Source organism: Monopterus albus, unplaced genomic scaffold (assembly GCF_001952655.1).
Source record: "Monopterus albus unplaced genomic scaffold, M_albus_1.0 scaffold25.1, whole genome shotgun sequence".
NCBI classification, from domain to species: Eukaryota; Metazoa; Chordata; class Actinopteri; order Synbranchiformes; family Synbranchidae; genus Monopterus; species Monopterus albus.
This window is the reverse complement of record NW_018127905.1, coordinates 385,544-409,037: the sequence shown is the minus strand read 5'-3', so window position 1 is coordinate 409,037 and position 23,494 is coordinate 385,544. Positions and strand designations below refer to the sequence as shown.

The following is a 23,494-nucleotide window of genomic DNA, read 5'->3' as shown; positions in this document are numbered from 1 at the left end:
AGGTAGGTGTTCCAGGCATGTGCCACTGGGAGGAGGCCCCGGGGAAGACCCAGGACACGCTGGAGGGACTATGTTTCTCGGCTGGCCTGGGAACACCTCAGCATTCCCCCGGAGGAGCTGGAGGAAGTGTCTGGAGAAAGGGAAGTCTAGGCATCTTTGCATGGACTGCTGCCCCCGCGACCCGTTTCCGGATAAGCGGAGGAAAATGGATGGATGGATGTTTAATCTTTCAAAGCAATGCTCACATTTTGCATTTTAAATTTTAAGGTAAAACAGCTTTTATTTAGGACAATACTGTGTAAGATAAGATGATATTGAAGAATTTTAAATTATAGTGTACTAATGATGAATCCCCAAACAGCACTAAGAGTGGTCAGGAATTCCTCCTGATGTTGTCGCACACAAAGCACCTCATGATCCAGCTATGGGTGCAGGGTGGTGTGCACAGTGTTATAGTAAAAGTTAAACTTGTGGGTTTGCTCAGCAACACGCACTGTATACACTCACAGACAAGCAGGATCTTTTCACGTCAGTGTGATCCTCTCCACACTTCTCACCTCATAAATCTCTTCAGTAATATAAGGAAGAGGATCGCTGCACTGTTTTACAATGTGTTACATGTCACACTGGAACGCGTACACACATTTAAGCACATGCAAAAAAATCCTGGCTCTAATGATACTGTATCATAATGATCACTAAATGTGAAAAAATCCCATTTAAGTCTTGTAGGACTCCAATAATCTCTCTCGTTCTTTTTTTGTCTGTCTCTTTTCATATCCTAGATTTATATTACACTAATATTGCTCTTTTATCTTTGGTATGAAATATGTTCCTGTCATCAATAAGCCTTCTGCCTCAGGCACATGAACAGTTTCCAAGCACTTGTCATGTAACTTTAAGAAAAGTCCTGAAACATAAAATGTAAATTATGCGTGTTTCCATTAAGCTGCACTGAGGCAAACAAATTGATTTCCAGATGGAGAATGGAGCTGCATCACTGAAGACATCCAGCAGAAAAACAGCAAGTCTTTTTAAAGAATTTAGTTGTCTGCAGCATGTAGGAGCCTTTTTCTGTGGTGTTCATACTTCATGCTGTCACAAGATGAACATAGTGAGATGTTTAAATAGACCAGATAATGGCCTGGTTGCCTTTATTTTTGTCTTGCACATTGGATTGTCTTGGAAGACCCTTCCATCCCATCTTTTTGAGGTTAAAAATAATTTAACAAAATTTTTAACATTTGATAACCAACTAATCCAGATTTGAGCTTTTCTCTAAAGCTTTGTTTTAATTCTTCACACAACTTGAGTCATTTCTTGTGTGAACAACTAAGTGTAACACTAGCAATGCCTTTGAGGAGAAAATCCAACAGTGTGTGCTGTTATCCCTCAATTATTCCAATTAATTGAGTCAAGCCCTTCATTGAGAAGGCAGGTTTTTGCCCTCCCTTCAAGCGGCCATCTGGAACAGCTAAACTTTTATGTTAAGATGTGATTGGGTCACATACAAACTATTTTGACTTAAGTCCATCTTTTAAACAACTTAAATCTGTGGTGTCTTAGGTGTAAAATAAAAGCATGCAGTTCTAACATGTCATAAGTTGTCAGCAGACATGTTCTCTTGTACCACACCCAGTGGTCATTTTGTTTAGGTTAATGGATTTGATTCATTAAAATGTCTGAAAATATTGAAAACTGCCATTTTTTTGTTTCAGCTATTTAGTCCAGAACCTTAGTCAATTTGCAGTGACACAAAGCAGCAAATCCTCATATTTTTATAAGAGCTGAGACCAACAACTGCCGTTGGCGCTAATGCTTTAACATAACAATGCTTCTGTCACCTCCTCATCAGTTGCATCCTATGGGCGTGCGAGTCTCCGCAACAGCTCTGCCTGAGCAGAGTGTGGACCACTCCTCTTGTGGAGGCACAAATGATTTCCATCTGTGTTGATGTTGGAGAGCAGTGCCACCCCCTTCACCCCTCCCCTGGCCCTTCCTTTTCTCCACCCTCATCTTCCCCCAAACAGACCCTCCCTCACTCTGCAACCACCTAACACACATATCGATGTGTGTTATATCGTGTACGCGTTACAGATTCACAGCATGCATCATTCATGTTTGCTTTTTTTGCGCACTTGGAGCGCAGACAGACACGCGTTATGGGCGTCTGTTCATGTGATGGACATGCTGTATATACACAAGCTGCATTATCTGCAGGAGTCTGGGTCCCATTTGGAATTCATTTCCTCCCCTCCTCATTTTGATTCAGACACCCCCCGTCCTCCCTTAGCGCTTTCAAAGATAAATATGCTACCCGGCCCAAGCTTTGTGTTTGGATGTAGACAATACTGTACACACAGAGTCTAATTGCACTCTTATATATCTTATATTACTGGTGGTTGGAAGTGAGCTCAGTTGTTTGAGCTCACCTTCTTCTCAAAGGATTTTTTTTTTTATCCACTGCAAGTCATGATCATGTTGGTGACCATGGACCAGCAGCCTTGTATGTGGAATAAATGTAGGCCTGCTGGACTTTGCCAAACCAAATGTTTTCTAGCCTGTAGGGGAGACACAGTGTAGCAAGAAAATGTGTCACTGTGCTGTGTCAAGCTATGGATTGCATGCGCAGTAAGAACTGGCTTGCGATCACACAGTTTTAGTTGAACCAGTCCTTCTTTTATGCATCTTTAGAAATGATTTGCTTTTGGATTTTGTCACATTGCATGGTTTGTTCTGCATTTGGTGCTGATAAATCTTTATTTAATTATTTATTTATTTGGATTTTACTTATTTCCTCGGTGGGGTTCCCCCACTTGGCGGTTTGGTCAGCCACAGCAGTGACATCAGTGCTATTGTGTCATTGACTTGAAGCAGGACATGAGTTTGTTTAACAGATCATTTTGAAAGGCATCACACTTTGTCACTGGGGTAACCAAACAAGTGGCTAACTGGAGCCTGATTAGCTCTTAAGTGCAATGGGACTTCACCAAGACATTGTGACATATGCCCACAGCATGATTATTCCTGAGGCCAGAACCGTTTCAGCCTGCTTACACTAACACTCTTTGGAAAAAGTCCCTCATGTGAAACTGGAGCATGGATGGAAAACCTATTTCACAACTTTGTCTTCTCCCACTCATGTGCTTTCAAAGGCTTTTTACAATGCCAGGATCTTTTTTCCTGATTCATGATGAAATTGAAGTGACTTAATAATGCACTGAGGGAAAACTGAAGCTATTTCTGCAGTCTGGTAGAGAACTTACAGAGTTTACTGTTGAGCCCAGTCAAATTAAGAAGTGGTTGATCGATAAAAATTAGCAAAAATTTGCTAAAATTCTAACTTGTGTTTGTTTGAGAGTAATATTGAAGGGTTTGTGTCTGATCTCAGTCCAGTCTGAGTTTTCTTTGTTCCACTTTATGGTGAGCTATATTTGCAAGCTCATGTACCCTGGCTTTGATTGTAACTACAAAAGTATCTAATTTTCCATCTTGACAATAAGGCGGTAAAATTAAGGATTGCTGCATTGGCACATATTACTACTCCAAGTGTGATTATTGGTAGGGAATATCCTTGCAAAGGCAGATGACAGCTGAAATGATGTCTGCCTACAGACGGGAGGTTGAGCAGCTGGTCCTGTGGTGTAGCCGCAACAACCTGGAGCTGAACACGCTCAAAGTGGAGATGACAGTGGACTTCAGGAAGTTTTGATTCTGTATATGTCCATATATCCCTTCTGTCACAGATACTGTATCTATGCGAGTGGAGCAGGTAGAAAGAGCAGGAAGACAGAACTAAGGCAGCAGGCAGAAATGACAAGGAAGACACAGGACAGAGATAGAGCCAAGGCTGAGACTGTGACACCGTCATACGACTTTTCACTTACTTCTATTACAATAGACTAGTTCCATTTCAGATATGGATCTACAGGGCTCTCTTCCAGGGATAGCAGGGCCACTCCACCCTTTCCAAAGCTGTGGGCGCACAGCTCATACCAGCTCTCACTGACTTTTGCTGACCCACATTTACACCTCATTGTTAGGTGAGAAAAATGCAGGAAATACCCAACCCGGTCTCACTCTCTGGTTATTTTTTCAGCTTAGCTGGCAAGCTAGCACATCCGCCAGTAACGGCGCTTTGGTGAATGCACCTGTCCCACAAAAACATACTTAACTCTCCGGCCTGACACAGGAAGGAGGAAAAGGGAGTTGTGAGAAAGGTTTGGTCTTGTCAGAGGTAACACTAGCATGGGTGGTTCATGTATAAACAGAGAGGTGGAATGCTTGTGTGTCGCAGAGGTTTGCTTGGCTGAGGCCTTGAGTCCTGCAGAGCTGGGGTGTTTCTTTTTTTGACAGATTTAGTATGTGTGTGTTGGCGTTTCACAGTGTATATTTTTGTTTTCTTGTTTCTTCTCAGGCGGCACAGCAGTGCATGGGTTCTCTCCTGGTACTCCGGCTTCCTCCCACAGTCCAAAGACATGCAGCTTAGGTTGATTGGTGACTCTAAATTGCACATAGGAGTGGGTGTGGGTATGTGTAGTAGACTTTTTAAAAACAAAACAGTGTTGACAGATGTCACATTTAAATATTTTAAAAGTATTGTCAAATGTAAACAAAAATACAAAAATCAGTCAAATTGCAAAAGCACCAACAAAAAATGCCAAACTTAACGTTACTCTTATTCTTGTAGGCTTTTTTGTTATTAAAAACAAGCAATGAAATTCTTCTCTTGGAGCATAAATTTCACATTTGTGGAGCTTTTCCGGGTACACCCAGTCCTTTTGTATTTCAGTCACACGCTCGCATACACAGTTGACTTTATTGGGCATGATTTGCAGCAAAATATGTGCTTTTAGGAAACATCTGTAGGTTACACAGGGCTAAATGGACACTTGTGGGACTGTAAAGGAGCATTTAGAAAGTTATTAGCTTAGTAGCAGTCCCTGGTAGGTTAGTGGTTAAGGCGCAGCACTCTTGGCGCTGCGGCCCGGGTTTGAATCAGGGTTGTGTCAGGAAGGGCATCCGGCTTAAAACACGTGCCAAATGTCAACATACGAGTCGTCAGTGTGTCGACCCCTAAACGGGAAAAGCCAAAAGTGACTTTCTTTCTATTAGCTTAGTAGCAATAAGGCTACAAACAACAATATTCTAGACATATTGTCTTTAAGCAGAGTTTGAGAAAGAACTGTCAAGTCCCCTCTTTTACAAGCTAGTTCAGTCAAGGCTGTCCTGGAACAAAGGCAGGACATACTAGGTGAACCTGGAGGCTGGTGGGTAGCTACCACCACAGCCTTTTGTTCTTTGTGCTTTAATCTTCTCCTGCAGTCTGGCATCAATTTAAAACCCATTGCTTTAGCTTGACCCCATGTTTAAGCCTCACAGAATGTATGGGGAGAAGTGGTGTGCATATGCATGGTCTTCTGTCCACATTTTCTCCCATCTCTCCTTTCCGTGCCTTTCAGTTTTACTGCAGGATTTTGACAGGTTTTTGGACAAGGATCATACTTGCATGCTTCTTGATGAACCTCCAGGTGTTTGTACAGTAGATGTGCTGATACAGCAACAGCTGATCTGAAACATTTGGTCAACACTTGAATTGTCTGTGAAAATACATGTGCTTGAAAAACATGGGGGCAATAATTTGGAAATGAGAGGTGCAACTGGGACCAGCTGCAAAAATATTGTCAGGGAAAGTGAAAGAGTAACCCCCCCCAAATAACTACCATCCATGTGACCTTGAGCTAGGTACTTAACCTCCAGTTGCACAAGTAGAGAGGCGACCAGAGAACAGTAGAAGACTGTGGTTGCACTGTGCAGCTCCCAGATGTGAATGTGTATAATTGTGAAGCAGGGTGGTACTGCTAAAACCTTCCTCTGGATAAACAAAACTTTAAGTAAACCTTTCACCCGTGGGTGAAATTTATTAGATTTTCATTAACAGAATCTTGCCTAATTATAGCAGATGCAGTTTTTTTTTTTTTAACAAAAATGTACATTGCTCCAAATATCCCCCCCAAACAGTTCTATATCAAAACATTGACCATGTACTGCAGAAACTTAATAACATGGACTAAAACCTATTGATGCAACATTTGTACCCTAATAGTGTTGTATGAGCTATGAATTCACATTTCACAGTTTTCCTAAATAATATCCTCAGTGTTCAACACTATGAAATTATGGGATTAATGAGTGAGGGCAGGGTCAATGAGGAGAGCTAAGGAGAATGTCCAGGTTTGATAATTCAGTCAGTATCAGGCTGTCTGGTAAATGGTCTATAATCACTTTTAAAATGACCAATTGTCTTATCAACATGGATAATTCTGAAATGCATCTTTTGTTATGCAAAACTGTTTAAATGTGTGTCATTACTGTGCCAAGTTAAATAAAAATATTTTTAAACGAACAAATTTCTTAATCAGATTTGATAAGTGATTCAAAAGGATTCGAATTTGATAAGCTGGTTTCAAGATGGTGTCCGATTCAATAAAATACTAGTGAACCCCTATGAATACACCTTGGGAATAGTATTTTCTCTCTACATTTTTATGTACTGTACATAGCCTTTTCACCTCTTATCAGTGAACCAGTCATTTTGTAACACTGTCCATTAAAGCCCGCCCAGGAGTTTTGTCTGTCACTTGCCAATATCTATGTGAAAATTAATAGCCCTGAATTCTCCTATTAAATGATCAAAGGAGCGGTTACAAGTCAAACTGGTTTCATTCTGTTTGCTGTAAAATAGAGTCCAAAAAATCCATTAGGGCTGGTACCTGGAAACATACAGTATGTGCTTATACACTAAGTCACTTGCCCAGAATCATGGGAAATGCAGTTTTTCCTTTCTAAATCCTTTCCTACACTAAGGGAGAGGCTTTCCCGTGTCTACTCAGTTTATCCATTGACACTGTGGCAGAAACATTTATTCAAGTCCAGTCCTCCTACGCAATGCGAAAATGGATACTTGGCATAAATGTTTGGATGTGAGTTTGAGGCCAGGGCCAGAGCAGCAGACAAACCTCCTACTCCCAAGTATCCAAACCAAGGTCAGGACTGCTTCACCACTACCTAATTACACATTATGATTGTGGAATTCTGACATTTTTTGATCTGCATTCATGCAGATGACCTGAATGTGTTCCTCTTTGGATGACTGTAGCAGTGCTTCCTCAAGAAAATGTATTCTTGATATGGGAACATGAAAACTCCCATGAAACTCTTAAGTCTAGAGAAGTGTGAAGTGAAGCACAGAGGTGAACACAGTGGAGCATTTAGCAGCTAAAGAGCCAGGTTGAAAGAAACTGGTTGATGAAGATTGCCCCCATCCAGATGTGTACTGGAGAGGATATTAAGACAGTGAGTGGATGTTTTGGAGATCTAGTTCTGAATTAGAGGTAACCTGCAGAGAACTATAGACCTTTGCATGTAGACAATTATACTGTGTGTGTGTGTGTGTGTGTGTATGGTCACTATGGGGGCCGTTTGCATTGTGTGACCATAGTGAAGTTGCAGTGTCACTGATCTGCAGATCACTTGTATGATATAGCCATGCTGTTGTTTCAGGAAATGAACGCAAACGGAAAAGCCAGACTGTGTATGTCTGTATACAAGTGTTTGTGCGTGTGCAAACACACTTCTCGCTCCAGTGCTTCTAAGCTTTGAGTCACTACATAGCAGAGCAGTGGGCTCACATTCTCTGGAGTGTAATGTAATGTATCCTGCTGCAGTCATGGAGCTTTCAGGTTTCTGCATGATTATTAATTGTATTATTGTTGCTCAAACTTTCTAAAGGAAGTCAGTGGGACGTGAGATAAAGCTGTAGACATCATATAAACAGTCTCCTCCTGCAGTGCAAACATGTCCACTTTCACATCCACTTCTCAAACCTGATATTGTGCCTTATTGTGTGCTTTTTGTTCTTTTCACTTCTTGACCTTTCTTTCCTTCTGCCTTCCTCTTACAGGAATTTTTTTTCCTTCTCCTTAGGGCTGGGCTAGAGAGGAGAATGTTGGTGGTGCTGGAGTTTAGTGGGGCAGCATATCCCTGCCAAGAAATGAGTTCACCAAACTGCTGTTTCCCCCTAAGGAGATGCGATAAGGTTTCTGCTAGAGGCCTGGCTCGCCGCTTGACTTATAGATGAAAAAAGAGAAAGAAATGGGATAAAGAGGAGGATTAGCAAAGGGGAGGGGATGTAAGGAGGCAGAAGATGAAGAAGAAACTGATCTTTGACTTTTTTTCCCCCCTGCACACTGAATTAAGTGCGTTAGAGGACCCATTTGTTTGCTTAAGTCTTAAAGGTCCTGTTTGAAGAAAACCACAGTATGAAAAGTTGGATTCTAAACAAGTTAAGATGTCTCTTGTTTTTTTTCTGCAACAGAGTCATACAAGACTGATAAAGGGGGTGAAAGAAGACAAAGATTTGATTTAAGAACCAGGTGAAGTGTGAGAAAGCAGATTCATGGAGTTTAAACATTTTAATGGACTGCTGGATGGTGTTACAGGCCTGGCATTTATCAGAATAGTTTTCATCTCATGGATTTGTGTGCTTTAGGACTTGACCCCACCTTATTATTGATATTATAGCGCTGACCTGGCTTATATACTGTATTAACAAATGGGCCATCGCTTCTCAATTGATTTCACATAAGTACAAGTGGGGTTTTCGGAGATGGCGACGGGTAACATGGAAGTCCCAGAAAACTTTGGATATTTGTGGATTTGACCAATGATTTTATTGTTTGTACCTCAGCTAATGGGCCCTTTATCTGCACATACTGAGGAACACTGGTGATAATGCAGCACAAGTTTTAAAAGCAAGGCTTTGGTTATGCAGAGGGTGGTTCTTGTGTAGTATGCATTTTATAGCGGTGTATTCTGTGCAGAGAGTGATCTAAACATTCCCTTTGTCTTATGTCTTATCACTACCAGTTTGACAGTCACTTTGCAGAAAAAAAACATTCAAACTCACATATGTAATTTCATTGCAACACCACAAGAACATTTGTGTTTCTTTAAAACAGAGGACATCTGTTTTCCATATATGGTGCTGATACACTAAGCTGACAGTTGACCATCAGGCACCACTGGCCCTCCTATGACCATTTGACTAGAAGACCACTGGTTGCCAATACAGTTGCGAAACGTTTATCAGAAATATTCTTTGTTTGTACCCTGGAGATGTGACAAGGCTGTTTACGAGATTCATGGATGCTCATGAATGGTTGGCTACTTTGTTTTATTCATCATTCTGCAGTGTTCTTGGGGTACAAATACAGACCACCTACCGGCTTCTTCTGTGATAAACTCTAGTTGTACTTACTAGCTTTTTTGAGAGTTGTTTCGATGCCCCATGACCCCCTCATTGAATGGAATATACTCACATAAAGTACAGAACTTTGATCAGATGATGACTAGTGGTCATAGAAGGGAGATGAAACCAAATGTTATCTTGTTTCCTGCTTAGGTCATGTGATTATGTCAGTGCTAATTCCATATACTGAGGAAGCCAATAGAAATTGGTTGAAAGCTCAGAAACGGGGTATAAAATCCAAAGGGGTATAAGATCAACACTAATTTCCCACCCTAACAGACTGCTTATTTCCACTCACATTTTCATACTCACTAAAATTCAGATTAACATAAAAACTGTGTGCTTTTTCAGCTGCACACTCAAAGCTACCATAGGATCTACTACTAAGAAAATTACAGATCATTTTCATAAAAAAAAAGACGTGTCATATACTCTTAATAGATTTTCCTTGGCATTCTGTTGAATCGCTGGTATGCTTGCCAAAATAAAATTCAACAGTTCTCTTTCATCACAGCAAGACCATAATTATGACAGAATGGCTTTAATGTTGGACTGCCCTCTGTCAAGGCACAGTGACACATACTTTCTACTCTTTGAAGAAGTTAGCCTTCGAGGCGGCACATCAGCCAAACTCTGAATGTTCCACGTTGCTACAGCAATGGATGCTGATGTCACAGCAGTGCTGACACCTGATTGGGTCTCTCTGGCACTGGCTTGCAGCCTGTGCAGGCTGCTTATTACAGTAAGGCTCCAGAAGAAACATTGCTTTTGGTGGTTCATGCTGTAATCCAGTTATAGTTCTACCTAGTCTGGATGAATCTTCATTTGACAGTAGTAGAATCAAAACTTGCCTTTCTAGAGGTAAACAAAATCAAACATTGCATATTGGAAAACATTGCATTAGAGCAAAAAAAAGCACAGGTGTAACCAATAAAATGAATGATGTCTGAGGTCCAGTTCCATGTAGCTCCCTCAGTTTGAGGGTCTTAGGATTGTTCATACTGCCTCAGTGCCACATTCATGACTTGAAAGCATACCTGAATCGAGTAGAGCCATCTTTATTAGTAACATTAAAGGAACTCGCAAAATGAAACTTTAATAATGTTGCAAGAATTAACTCTTATTTCAAGGCTTTTCATGAACATACAAAGATGAAAGGGGAAAAAGATGGGTCTGATGGATAGTAACAGCACATTTTGTGATCAGTTTTAGCTAGAGCATATTGTACATTGCTAGCTGGCTACAGCTAATGTATAAACTAACATGACTTAAGGTTAGGTTTTGTAAACCAGCAAATCTCTTGGCCACTCCCTTATTTTTGTCTTTTTCATTATTTCTCAGCTTTTCTTTTCATATTTTGCATTTAGCTGTGAAATGTCTACATTGTCTTAGCACAGTGGTTGCCCGTGTTGAGTGGACACTGGCTAATTATAAGCGCTGCAAAGGAAAGATCATAAATATCTTTCCTTATACCGTCTTTGCTCTGATCAAAAGAAAGGTTGTTCTTCACGCCACATTGCATCTGACTACTTCCTATCTTACAATCCTGACTTTTGGTAAATTGCCTTTGGGGAGACAAATAATCATTTTTGATCATTGTCACCAACACTGAGGACTCTCAAGATGAAAGTTCATCACTGTTATAATTCATCTTTACTTACATTTGTGTCTTTAAGATCAAGATCAAAGTTGTTATTGTCAATTCACTATATGTGCAGGACATGCAGAAAATCAAAATACCATTTCACTCTCACCTAGTTTTGAATGCCATACCATTTAGGAAACTAAAATAGAATAAAAGTAGAGTAAAAATAGAATAAAAAAAGAATAAGAAAACTAAATCAAAGTGATTAGGATAAAACTAAATGGTACAACCTAATAGGCTATGACTCAAACCCTGTACAATCAGTAACAGTAGTGCAAATAATAACAAGAAGATTGTAGGTGGTTGTGAGATTGAGATGCACATGGACAGTAGTGCAAGTGACCAACAGCAGCAGATATGACAGTAAAACCAGTCAAGCAGCAGATTTACATGTAATACAACAAGAAGGGGGGATGTACTGGGTTTGTGCAAAACAGCAGAGGTAGTCTTTTTATGTTCTGTGGTGGGTTACATTAGCTGTAGCCAGCTAACAACGTACAATATGCTTCAATTGCTTTTTGAAGAAAATGTATACATTTTAATATAGATTTATGTTAATGCCATTCTCTCTAGCCTTCCTAATGGCATACAGTAAACCACAATGCTAAACTTAAATGGTGCAGCATACCATCACTTGCACAGGTAGCAGCTGGATAAAGCTGGGGTTAAGACTACTGCTTAGGGACTGGATGGCCTTGGTAACCATCCTAGTTGGAGCATCGCCCCAGTTAACTAAAGCAGCAAAATAATGATTAATGACATTTAGAGTACATTTTTGTCTAGGAAACTGCTTCAGTGGCACATACCAAAAATCTGTTCTGTGCCATAAAGACACACCCTATTAGTGGAAGATGCAGCAAAAGATAGAAGACTGAGGTGGTAGATGTTTGGATGTTTGATACTTGTTTGCCCTTTAATCAGCTTTATTTGACCAAGTATGTTACACACAAGGAATTTGTTTCCGGTACAGAACCGAGGCAGCCATCTGCGGCGCCAACTCACTGATGGCTCTAACCATCGAGGGAAACTTGGGGGTTCAGTGTCTTGCCCAAGGACACTTTGACTTGTTTACTGCAGGCACTGTGATTCGAACCTCTGATCCTCTGGTTGGAGGACAACTGCTCTACCCACTGAACCACAGTCACCCCCCCCAAAAAATTAAGAAAATGTAATGACACACTAATAATATAATAGCATTATATTATTGGTTGAAATGTTAATAATGTGAAATATGTAGGAGTGACAGTTTAAACACTTGGAAAAGTTATGTTAGTTAAAGCATAAGCAGGGAAAGCAGTTGACGTGTCAGCTGACTAAAAACAAGTCAGTTCTCAGCGGAATAAATGGAAACGTCTGTTCTCTCTGCAGTCTCCAAACAGCAGCCCTCCTCCACTGCCTAGCTCTTCTCTACCAGAAGGATACTATGAGGAAGCGGTTCCTTTAAGTCCTGGAAAGGCTCCTGAATACATCACCTCAAGTGAGTGACAAACTGATGTAAAGCACACGTCCCTGATATCATACACTTACACATAGCCATAAAAACATAGTAGTTAATGGACATGCAGGAAAGGAAGTGGCACCTTTTTTTTTCTAAAACTTGTGATTATTTACTCTTAAATGAATAGGAAATAAGATACAGTTTGTATGTGCACCTCCCTCTCAGACTATGACTCAGATGCCATGAGCAGCTCCTATGAGTCTTACGATGAGGAAGAGGAAGATGGCAAGGGCCAGAAGATGCGTCACCAGTGGCCGTCTGAAGAGGCGTCCATGGATCTGGTGAAGGACGCTCGGATTTGTGCATTTCTGCTGCGCAAAAAACGCTTCGGACAGTGGACCAAACTCCTGTGTGTCATCAAGGATAACAAATTGCTGGTAAGGGATAAATGTGAGTGAATGGGAACACAGATAACAGGCAGGATAACATTACAGCAGAATCATGTTTCCTCCAGTGTAGCGTGTCCCTTTTCTCTTCCTCCAGTGTTACAAGTCCTCCAAAGACCACACACCCCAGATGGAGCTGACCCTGTCAGGGTGCAGCATCACTCACGTCCCCAAAGATGGCAAGAAGAAGAGGCATGAGCTGAAGATCGTCCACCAGGGAGCAGACGCTCTGGTGCTCGCTGTGCAGAGCAAAGAACAGGCAGAACAGTGGCTCAAGGTAACATGAATAGCCCCCAAAACGCTGTTACATGTTTTCCACATTTCATACCATAATTCATAAATGCATAAAAAGTCTGAACAGATATGTGATTCCATGCTGATGAGCAGAACAGTGCTCAAAGTTCTAGACAGTTCATTGTTCAACTTGAAAACAGCAGCTGATGAGACACTCAACTAAAGTGACTAAAACCAGCAACAAACTCAGTAAATGTATGTTCTGCTAACACTGCCCTCCATGGTTTGTAGTTAATAGTTTAGCTTTACATTGGAGCACATGACAAACCATTTCCACTACAAGTCTTCTTAAATGCCTGCTCTGAAACTTTGAGCCTATTACTTGGTCTTCATCTGCAGACAAATATTTTTTTGAGAAGCCAACATGGATGAGAGGTCTGTTCTGTATACAGTACAGTTTTGTGACAACTGATCAAAATTCATTTGCTAGTGTAGACGATGTGCTAAGATCAAAAGCTCTGGAACAGATGAGTTCTTAAATTGAGATAGTATAAGTAAGATCTAATATTAAGTCATTTTAATCAGAGCTACTGTAATAAGCCAAGGATTTTAGTGTCAGTCTAACCTTGTTAGATTTTGGGGTATTTTTGTCAGTTTGACAAATTTCGTACAAAGCGAGAGTTGTCTTAAACACTTCTATGACTCAGATTAACTAAATTATTAGTTCTCACTGCCTCGATCTCCTTCAGTGCTGTTGTAAAATAGACAGCTAACAGTGTAACCATAGTGTCACCAAAAGACATGATCTCATGTGGCTAATTGAGGTGCTGGTTGTCAGCATTAGTGGTGCATTGATGAAAGTCTTTGGATCTGCCTTTAGGTTTTTAGAAGTTGTTGTCAGTGAGGTGAAATTAGATGCACTAAAACTTCCATTTTGAATAAAGTGTGTAGCTCTCAGTAATTTGGCTTCTGTTGTTTGGGATGGGACTTTTCTTGATATTGTACAACTAGTGAGGTGTTACGAACAAGTAGCTGTACAGGTTTCACTCTGATGTGAAGATGTTTGGTTTGCAGCCCTCTGATTTCTCTCCTTGTCTCTCTCACATTCTTTCTCTGTCTCTCTCACCCCCCTTGTTTTCTCTTTCCATCTCTGATCTTTCCCTCTGGCTGCTTGACAAGTCTGCAAAACAAACCCGCCCTGTCGACATCAAATAGGCTCCGGTACTTTCTGCTTTTAACCCCTGCCTAGATTTGTTGTTAGTGTAGTGCCAGCACCTCTGGGCTCTTTCTATTTTAGTCACATGAGGAAAGACGGGCCTCATCTGGTCTTTGGATTTAAAAGAAACCCCATGGCCTCCTCTTCCTCCTCACCTCTGGTCTCCTCAGCTCTCCTGAGAATCTCACAGAATTTCTTTTGTTTTCTTTGCCCGCTGGCTTTTGCCAACTTGATTCCCCTTTTTCTGCATTTTGATTGTTTTTTGTATAATGGTCCCTAGGGACAAAGCAGCCACCAAAAGTCAAAGCACAAATATTATGGACTTTTGGATGTGTGGCATATTCCTATAATGTCTGTGTATTTTCTTTTATGTGCTTTGTTCCTACTTTTGGGCTCAGGGGCAAGTATTTCATTCACACCTAAAGTCGTGTTAAAAAATGTATGAAGACTATTGATGTAAATGCCAGTCTTCTTACTTATTATTGCATTATTGTTTGCTTTCTGTCTTTTTTTTCTTGAAGTATCAATTGTTTCATGTTTATGGCTGTCAGGAAGCAAAGATCAAAACAGTTTTTCTTCTTGGTTCGATTACTCATTCCACACAGCACTTGGCTGTTGTTTATTGAACGGCCGGGGCAGGTAAGCTTGTCAGGGCCAGGGTATCTGCAGGCAGTCGCAGCCAGACCTGTGAAAATATACAAGACTCTGTAAATGACTGTGGTAATGACTGCACTAATGTTGCCTGGAGAAACTTCGTCTGGGTGCCTATTTAGTGAGGTGCCTGGGTACTGGAAATATACTAAGCTGATAACACTAGTTTTTCACTGTCATAATCGCTTCGGTGTTTTTTGTGCTTAATTGATGCACATGTATTTCGTCATGCTGTTGCAATCATCAGTCTTTGCACCCAACTGACCAGCATTCTGCACTCACACCCTCCTTTGCCAACAGCTCTGGATTTACAGCCCATGTGCTATATTTGCATCATTAGCAGCAGAGCAGTGGCGAGCTATGATGTTTTTCCATCAGCACCGGTCAGCCCGCTTTAATCAAGCTGAGCTGGACAGGCACGGGTTGGCCTCCATTTCTAACTTTCCTTAGCAGTAGGGGACAATCGTGCTGGATTGGGCTCAGGTGGTCCTGCTTCTGCCAAGGGCCAGGTGAGGCCAAGCTTCACCTTTAACATAGCTGGCTTATTGAGACTTGATTGGCTGAAATGTTGCACTGAGGGAAAATCCTTAAACATCCAGCATTGACTTTTTATCCATAATGTCATTGCAGCAAGATTTGAAAATGGAGTCTCTCACTTGGTTTTCTGATGAAGGTTAAAATAATGCCTAGCACCAAGAGCTTCATGTTGCAAGCTAGTAGCACCACACCGAACCACATGGTTGCATCTCATGTCCCTTATAAGATTGTTCCTATGTCCTCGGTCAACCAGGAAGTCATTCCAGTTCTCTTATGTTGGCCCTGAGGGTTGAGGAGTGAGTTCCAAGGATGATGCTGGAGGAGCCAGGACAGAGGATAAATGAGACAGACAGACATTTTTTGAGAACTGACACACCCCTTTATCAGAAATCATCGGTGATTGGATGCTTCAGATGAAGGAAAGGATGTCTCATGTCATAAATAACATGTTTCCGCCCTCACATGATCAAGGTGCAGAAGATAAACAATGCATATGATGGTGCAGTGGAAACAACCATGCTGAGCTGCTCAGCAGGGCTTTCTTGTGCAGATGGAAAAACACCAGTAGGTTCTCTGGCCTGCTCTGCGTTCCCTTGAGCCTCAGGGTGTGTACAAGTGGCCCCCAGCCAGAGAGATTAGCATGTCTTTGTGTCTGTGTTTGGACCTTGTTTCTAGGACCACTGGGTATTAAGTAGTCACTCATGTATTTAATGTTCCCCTCACTTTTCCTTGTCTCTTGACCTCTTTTTCTTCAACTTTTTTTTATTTTTTTTGTCCACCTCTCTGAAATGCATCTTCTAGCCACAGACATATAGTGTCAGCCATTCTGACAGCCATTCTTGCATTTGATATGACATATTTGGATAATGGAAATAAAATTTTCTTATAAAATTTCCCACCCTTGTCGAATCACCCAGCCAACAGTGTGATCATGACTCAAGTTAAGCCATGTGAAATCACAATTAACAAATGGAGATAAGAGGTGGAAAGCAAAAGAGGTGGTAAAGAATGGGAAAGAGAAGAAAGAGGGAGTGAGGTGAAGGAGGAAGCAAGAGAAAAAAGAAGAGGAGTCTATTGAGAAGAAGAGAAGGCAGGGTAAAGGGAAAGCTCAGAGAATGCTTGTGGGTTTCCAAAACCCCTATTTACAGTAATGATTCTCCCAGACACCGTCTGCTAATGATGTGTTTATGGAACACACATGTCCATATTGTGTCCTTACTTCATTCTCCTAAATCTTCCCAGTGTTTTTTTTTTTGTTTTTTTGGAAATTGTATGCATTTCTCTCCTCTTTTCCCTTGTCCTCCTCTTACTACTCTTCTTTTTCCTCCTGCTACAGTATGACCTGAGTTGTAGCTTATGCTAGTTTGCAGTGCTTGCTCCTTACTGGGTCTTTAAAATAACCAAAAACACAGCAAGAAAATACACACGGAGCAGCACAAATTAAAAACCGTATTATATTGAATTGCAGCAAAACTTAATGACAAGTGCTGAATGTAAACTGTGGTCGTCTAGCCAGGAACCTTTGTTGCACATTATCCTCTGTCTGGATCCCCCCTCATATTTTTCAATAAGTAATTCATAAATGCCATAATTTTAACCAGAAAGGCAAAAGCTAAAATACAATCCATGACACTTCAGTTTAGCTTTCCTTTGAAAATGATATTAAAATAGCACAGGTTTTTGAAGCACACACTGCATAAATATACACCGAAAAACCTTAACAAAAGGAATTATAATAAAAAATATAAAAGAAAAAAGCCTCACCATTGTTTTTATGCATCAGCGGTGTATGTTAAGTGCAGCCAATAGCCCTATTATATGCTGTCAGAATTGTTTTTGATTGCTGATTATAATGAGTTTTTTTCTTTTCTGATGTTTTTCCAGATAAACAATATATCTCAAGTGAATAAAGGCACTGAATACTTTTTTAAATTATGCTGATTTGTTGTGTATGTACAATTGAAGTTAGAAGTTTACCTATACTCAGGTTGAAGTCATTGAAACAGTTTGTTTTTTTTACCACTCTATGGATGTTATGTTAACAAACATAGAACATGTAGTTTATGCATGGCACAAGTAATTTTTCCAACTGTTGTTTACAGCTAGATCACTTCTAATTCACTACATTACAATTCCAGTGGGTCAGAAGTTTACATCCACTCAGTCAACTGGGCCTTTAAACAGCCAGGAAAAGTCGAGTAAATGATGTCATGGCTTTAGAAATTTCTGCTAGGCAAACTGGCATCATCGGAGTCAATAGGAGGTGCAGCTGTGGACAGACCTTCAAACTCAGCACCTGTTTGTTTGACAGCATGGGAAAATCAAAAGAAATCAGCCAAGACCTCAGAAAAAAAAAAGAGGGCCTCCACAAGTCTGGTTCATCCTTTGGAGCAATTTCCAAACACCTGAAGGTACCACATTCATCTGTACAAACAATACTACACAAGTATAAACACCATGAGATGCTTTGCTGCAGGAGGAACTGGGGCACTTCACAAAATAGATGGCACCATGATGAAGGAAGATTATGTGGATATGTTGAAGCAACATCTCAAGGCATCAGCCAGGAAGTTAAAGCTCAGTCACAAATGGGTCACTTAGCCCAAGCAGACTTCCACAGTTATGGCAAAATGGCTTAAGGACAACAAAGTCAAGGTACTGGAGTGGCCATCACAAAGCCCTGACCTCAGTCCAATAGAAAGTTTGTGGGCAGAACTGAAAAAGCGTGCGAGAGCAAGGAGGCCTCCAAGCCTGACTCAGTTCCACCAGTTCTTTCAGGAGGAATGGGCTGAAATTAGAGCAACTTACTGTAAGAAGCTTGTGGAAGGAATCCTGAAACGTATTACCCAAGTTAAGCCATTTAGAGGCAATGCTACCAAATACTATCTGAGTGTATGTAAACCTCTGACCTACTGGTAACGAAAAAATAAAAGCTGAAATAAATCTTTGACATTTCACATTCTTAAAATAAAGTAGTGATACTAACTTACCAGGGAATGTTTGTAGGATTCAATGTCAGGAGTTGTGAAAAACTGAGTTTAAATATATTTGACTAAGGTGTATGTAAACTTCTGGCATTTAACTGTAGGTGTTTGTTCAGTGTATGTAGGTTATAGTAATAGCATAAAATATGATGTGTGGTCTCTTACTGTCTGAATACTCCTTTCATTGAAGGTGGTGTTTCAGCATCCCAAACAGCTTCATATAGTCCCACCACCTCCTCCAGGTTGATTCGTAATACATCATCAGACCTACATAGTAGTGCAGTCTGGCAGAACAACTCTGCAATGGAAATGGATATGATGTTGCAGTCTGTCCCGCTTCCCTGGCCTCTGAGCTACTCTCTGAGCCAAAACCATGGAGCCGCAGCCTGTCATTTCCCCTGCGAAACCCAATTATGCTCTTTCCAAGCCAAAACCAATGAGCTGAGCAGCTCTGCATGGCCAGAGATGGTTCAGAATGCTTGTGGAGAAGACGTTTGAGTGTGTGCGTGTGTGTGTGTGTGTGTGTGTGTGTGTGTGTGTGTGTGTGTGTGTCAGACAGTGCATTAGCTGACTTGCAGATACAGCTGCTCTTCTGAAACCTCATTTCTCACTGCCCAGCACTCATGTACACACACCCCTGTCACTGCCACATGCTTAGGATTGCCAGATCTGATGATGGGTTGCCAGGCCTGAGGTCCAGCAAGGTCACTGTAATATACACTGGCGCCTCATTCAAAGCCCTGAAGATCTCGTTCACCCCTAGTGGGCCTTATTGTATAAGGACTTAATGAATGTAGTAACCCTCTGTGGTGTCCAGCGTGTGTACCAGAGACCCTCACCTCTTCACCGTTTCCTACCACACATGAATGCATACCCTCTAACTCTAGTAGTTACTGCAATGCATGGGCTGTATTGCCTTTATGATTCTTTGGCTGCCATTCAAAAGCATGGTATGATGTGAGAGGAGGGAGGTGACCATACATGTGGATTGCATTACCCCAGACGTACTTTTTAGGCTGAAAGAATGTGCTGCTTTAATTACATGGCAATGGTGTGAGGAAATATTTTAGGATTTTTAAATAAGGGATCCACCCATATGTAATAACAGCTAGGACCTAACATTTCACTTGGCCAGTTGAATTGATCTCCCTCAGCTGTGATCAGAATGATGGCAAGTGTGGACTTTCCTTTTGTTTCATGTGAACAGCAGCCTCATTAGTTAATGTTGTGCTTTTTTATGCTTTCCAGGTGATGCGAGAGGTATGTGTCAATGGGAGTGTAGACTTGGATGGAGTTGGATCTGGGTCACCTGTACACAAACCTGAACTGGAAAAGGTAAACTAAATTACACCTGTGATTAAAGCTGCTATGATTGGGCAATAACCTTATCAGTGAATGTTGTACTTTTCCATAAATTAATGTTTTTGCTCTAGGCAGAGATAATGAAACCTTGACACATATTATCAGTATTTCAGCCTTAATACTGTTATGAATTGAATGCCAATATTTGGAGCTAGTTGTGATGAAAAGGTTACAGAATGCAAAATTAAGTAGGCCACACATGTTGATTGACTGTATCAGATTTTTTCATACCATATGCTGCTCATTGCAGAAGTTGGAGCTACTGGTTGTGAAGATCAGTTTAACCGGCAGTCAAAAGTGACATTATTCTGCATACTAAGCTAAACAAAAGATGATTACACCATGAGTTGCATAGGGGAATTTTTTTTTTTTTTTTTCAGTTAAAGAATTAATTTTTAGCATTTGTTTTAAGTTGTGCTGCAGGCCAACTGTAGATTTCTAATAGAAATAAGGTAAAACATTGAGTCTCCATCAAGTCCAGTAAAATGACTGACTCTAGCTGGTTAATGTTCAAGTATGCTTTGTCTCTCTGGGCAGTGGGTTTATCGGAGCATTTTCATTTAAAACAGCTGCCCGCTGCTGTTTCAAATAACATTCCAACTTAATTTACAAATGCTCAAAGTGAAACCAAAATAGATTGAATATGAGGGTTCAGATTTGATTAAATGGTCTCAATCTTCAGTTTTCTTCATATATTATGTCAGTGATATTTAATTGTAACACATAACCTTGTATTGATCGTGCTATAATAGACAAACAGCAAATATAGCACCATCCCTCAACGGCCTTTTTACTTGCCATAACTGAACACACTCAGTTATAATAGTAAAAGCTATTTGCTAAATAACACTTTATTCTACATGGAACAGGATGGACAGTGTAAAGAGCTGGAGACATAATGTACTCAGTTCATAAGTGTGCCTGTATATATCTGTATACAGTATATGCATGTGTGTTTAGTGGTGGAAAATGAGCCACATCATAGACTCTTTAAAGAAAAATGCTCCTAACTGGGCACAGCAAACACAAGCCCAGCCTAATTGTTAATCTGTAATACATTACAGATGCTCTTAAGGGTGTAATTAGACTGCTGTGTTTGTACATTAATGCCTTTGTTGAACTGTCTTTCTTCAGAAAAGTACAGTTTAGCTTACTTTGCACCTCCTTGTGCATCTGTTCTCCTTCTTATATATGATATTTCTGCTACCAGAAGGCACTGTGCGACAGACCGAGCTCAGATGGTGAGGCCACCCATGAGAACGGACACAACGACTGCAAGGACCAAGGTGGGGCTCCACAGCAACAATAACCAAAAACATGTGTAACATTTTAATGTTCATTTACATCCACTCCATGAGAGGCTTTTTTATGTTTGTAGTAAACACAAACATGACTTTCCTGGGAAAATCCATTTCTGCTGCATAGGAAATGGTGATTTGTGGTTATCTTGAAATCAGAAAAATAGAAACTGGGTAGTTGCATGAACAATGTCCACCATGGATGACAGAACATGTAAGAGCCCAGCATGTATGATTCAGTGTTTCACTGATGGATCATGTAAAGGAATGACAGTAAGTGAAAATTTTAAAACGTTGAAGGGTTTCCTGCTGTGTTCCACAGTAGTTAGGAGCAGTGGCCCTTCTGTTCTGATTGCACTGATTTTATAAATCCTAAGCACCTATTTCTTTTGCATGTCATGCTTTGACTCCTAGTTTTTCATATAGAAGAATCCAGAATCCCATGATCATTACCATCACCCTGACTCCACCCAGCAGCCTGTTTTACCTTTGTGAAATGTTTGTTTATTACTCTGAGAACAGTTAATAATGGAACAAATGGTATATTTTATTTGCATGATGGAAAAAGATGCAGTATTTATATGCATAATAAGAGTAATATAGTGGACCTCAAGTCTGGCTCTGTTGATAATAATGGTTGTGCAGAATTAGCTGAGGGCCACAATGTAAGGGCCCTTTGGAGGCCATCTTTAAAGTTCATTGACATACTGTGCATTTTATGTGTTTAGCTTGATGATCATCCTTGATTTGATTTTGATTTGATTTATTCTTTCAAACGTAAAGACAGTTGATATGTCAACACACATAATTTTACACATATCCAACAAATGCTAATCCAATATCACTTTGCTTATACCTAGTAAATGCTTCAATGGAGTAGGAAGAAGTCAGACTTATCCAGTCCTACCCCATGACGACATCTTACCATCATTGGTTTGCAAGCAGTATCTCTACATAGATAATTCTCTTCTACACCACACAAGTAATATACTAAAGAATTATTACAAAGTGTTAACATTCATACACCACACCCACAATGTTCCATCTAATTAATCATTAAGCCTGTTCTTGCATATATCTTGATTGACACATACCTTTATATTTATATTTAAACTCGTCAATTCTATTACTATTTTTTATGTCCACACTTAAATTATTCCATAGTTTTACCCCACTTATGGAAATACAAAATCTTTTTTTGGTTGTACGTATAACATGAATTTTTAAATTTAACTGACCCCTTAAATTGTATCCCCCTTCCCTTTCATTAAATAGTTTTTGAATTCCACCAGGTAATAAATTGCTCCTGGCTTTATACATAAACACTGCAGTCTTATATCCCACTAAATCAAAACATTTTAACAATTTAGACTGTATGAAAACTACATTGGTGTGATCCCTATACCCCATCTTATGCACAATTCTTATCGCTCTTTTTTGTAATATATACAATGGTTGAAGTGAGCTTTTGTATGTATTTCCCAATGGTAAAATCAATGAAGAATACAATTTCATATACTTGTTCTATATTAGCTCCCCCAATTTTCAATTGAAGTTTATTATTTAGTTTACGATTCCCAAATACCATAAATTTAGTTTTATCCAAATTCAGAGATAGTATATTACTATCACACCATTTCTTTATCTTCTCAAGTTCCTGTGAAACCCGTCCAGAGAGTTGCTGTAGGTTTTCACCCGATGCCCATATGGTAGTGTCATCAGCAAACAAAACCACTTTCACTAAATCAGAAACCATGATGTCCTTTACCTTGACATCAGCAGTTTGACAATACAATCCCAGTTTAATGTCCACTTTCTAGCACATACAACTCATTTTCCAGAGCTGCCAACCACAACACATGGGCTTTACTAGGAAAGTAAACATATGCTGTGTATGTAATTATAATAGATCCTGAGCTTACAGGTCAACAGATTCAACACTCTGACAACTGGACAATCTCTATGGCCTCATGAAAACCTATGATACAGCAGACAAAACTAGTTTGTTTGATGTTGCAATATCTGCAAATGGTTGTGTGTTTATGGAGTGAAATCCCCATCTTAAAACCCTGCATTCATGAGGTAACATTAGGTGTAGCCCTAAAGCACGATACAGTAGTAACAGTTGAGTTTAATAAGGGGTAAGACGCTGTCAGTATTGTTGTTTCAACCAACAAAGAATTGTTCTCAACTTGGTCCCCGGTCTAAACCTTGAGATATCACAGCTGTCCTTCCCCCTTAATCTGCCTCATGATTCAGAGGTGAATCTCTGGCTCTGAAGAGGTCAGCCTTTAATAATAATGCATGAAGCTTGAAGAATTAGCACCAGAATTTATTTAACATGGCTTTTGCACCGAGTTGGTCTTCTCCTGC

The 23,494-nt window shown here is 40.2% G+C and overlaps 1 protein-coding gene across 5 annotated transcripts in view; it reads left to right on the top strand.

Annotated features, from left to right (window-relative positions):
• The window catches only part of afap1 (actin filament associated protein 1), a 105,135-nt gene that overhangs the window by 65,573 nt on the left and 16,068 nt on the right, over positions 1–23,494 (top strand). For all 5 annotated transcript variants that reach the window (XM_020594870.1, XM_020594874.1, XM_020594872.1 and 2 more), the window contains exons 4-8: positions 12,324–12,432; positions 12,619–12,830; positions 12,937–13,116; positions 19,710–19,796; positions 21,034–21,109. In XM_020594870.1, coding sequence (XP_020450526.1) covers positions 12,324–12,432; positions 12,619–12,830; positions 12,937–13,116; positions 19,710–19,796; positions 21,034–21,109 — 664 coding nt within the window. The remainder of the gene's footprint in view (positions 1–12,323; positions 12,433–12,618; positions 12,831–12,936; positions 13,117–19,709; positions 19,797–21,033; positions 21,110–23,494) is intronic.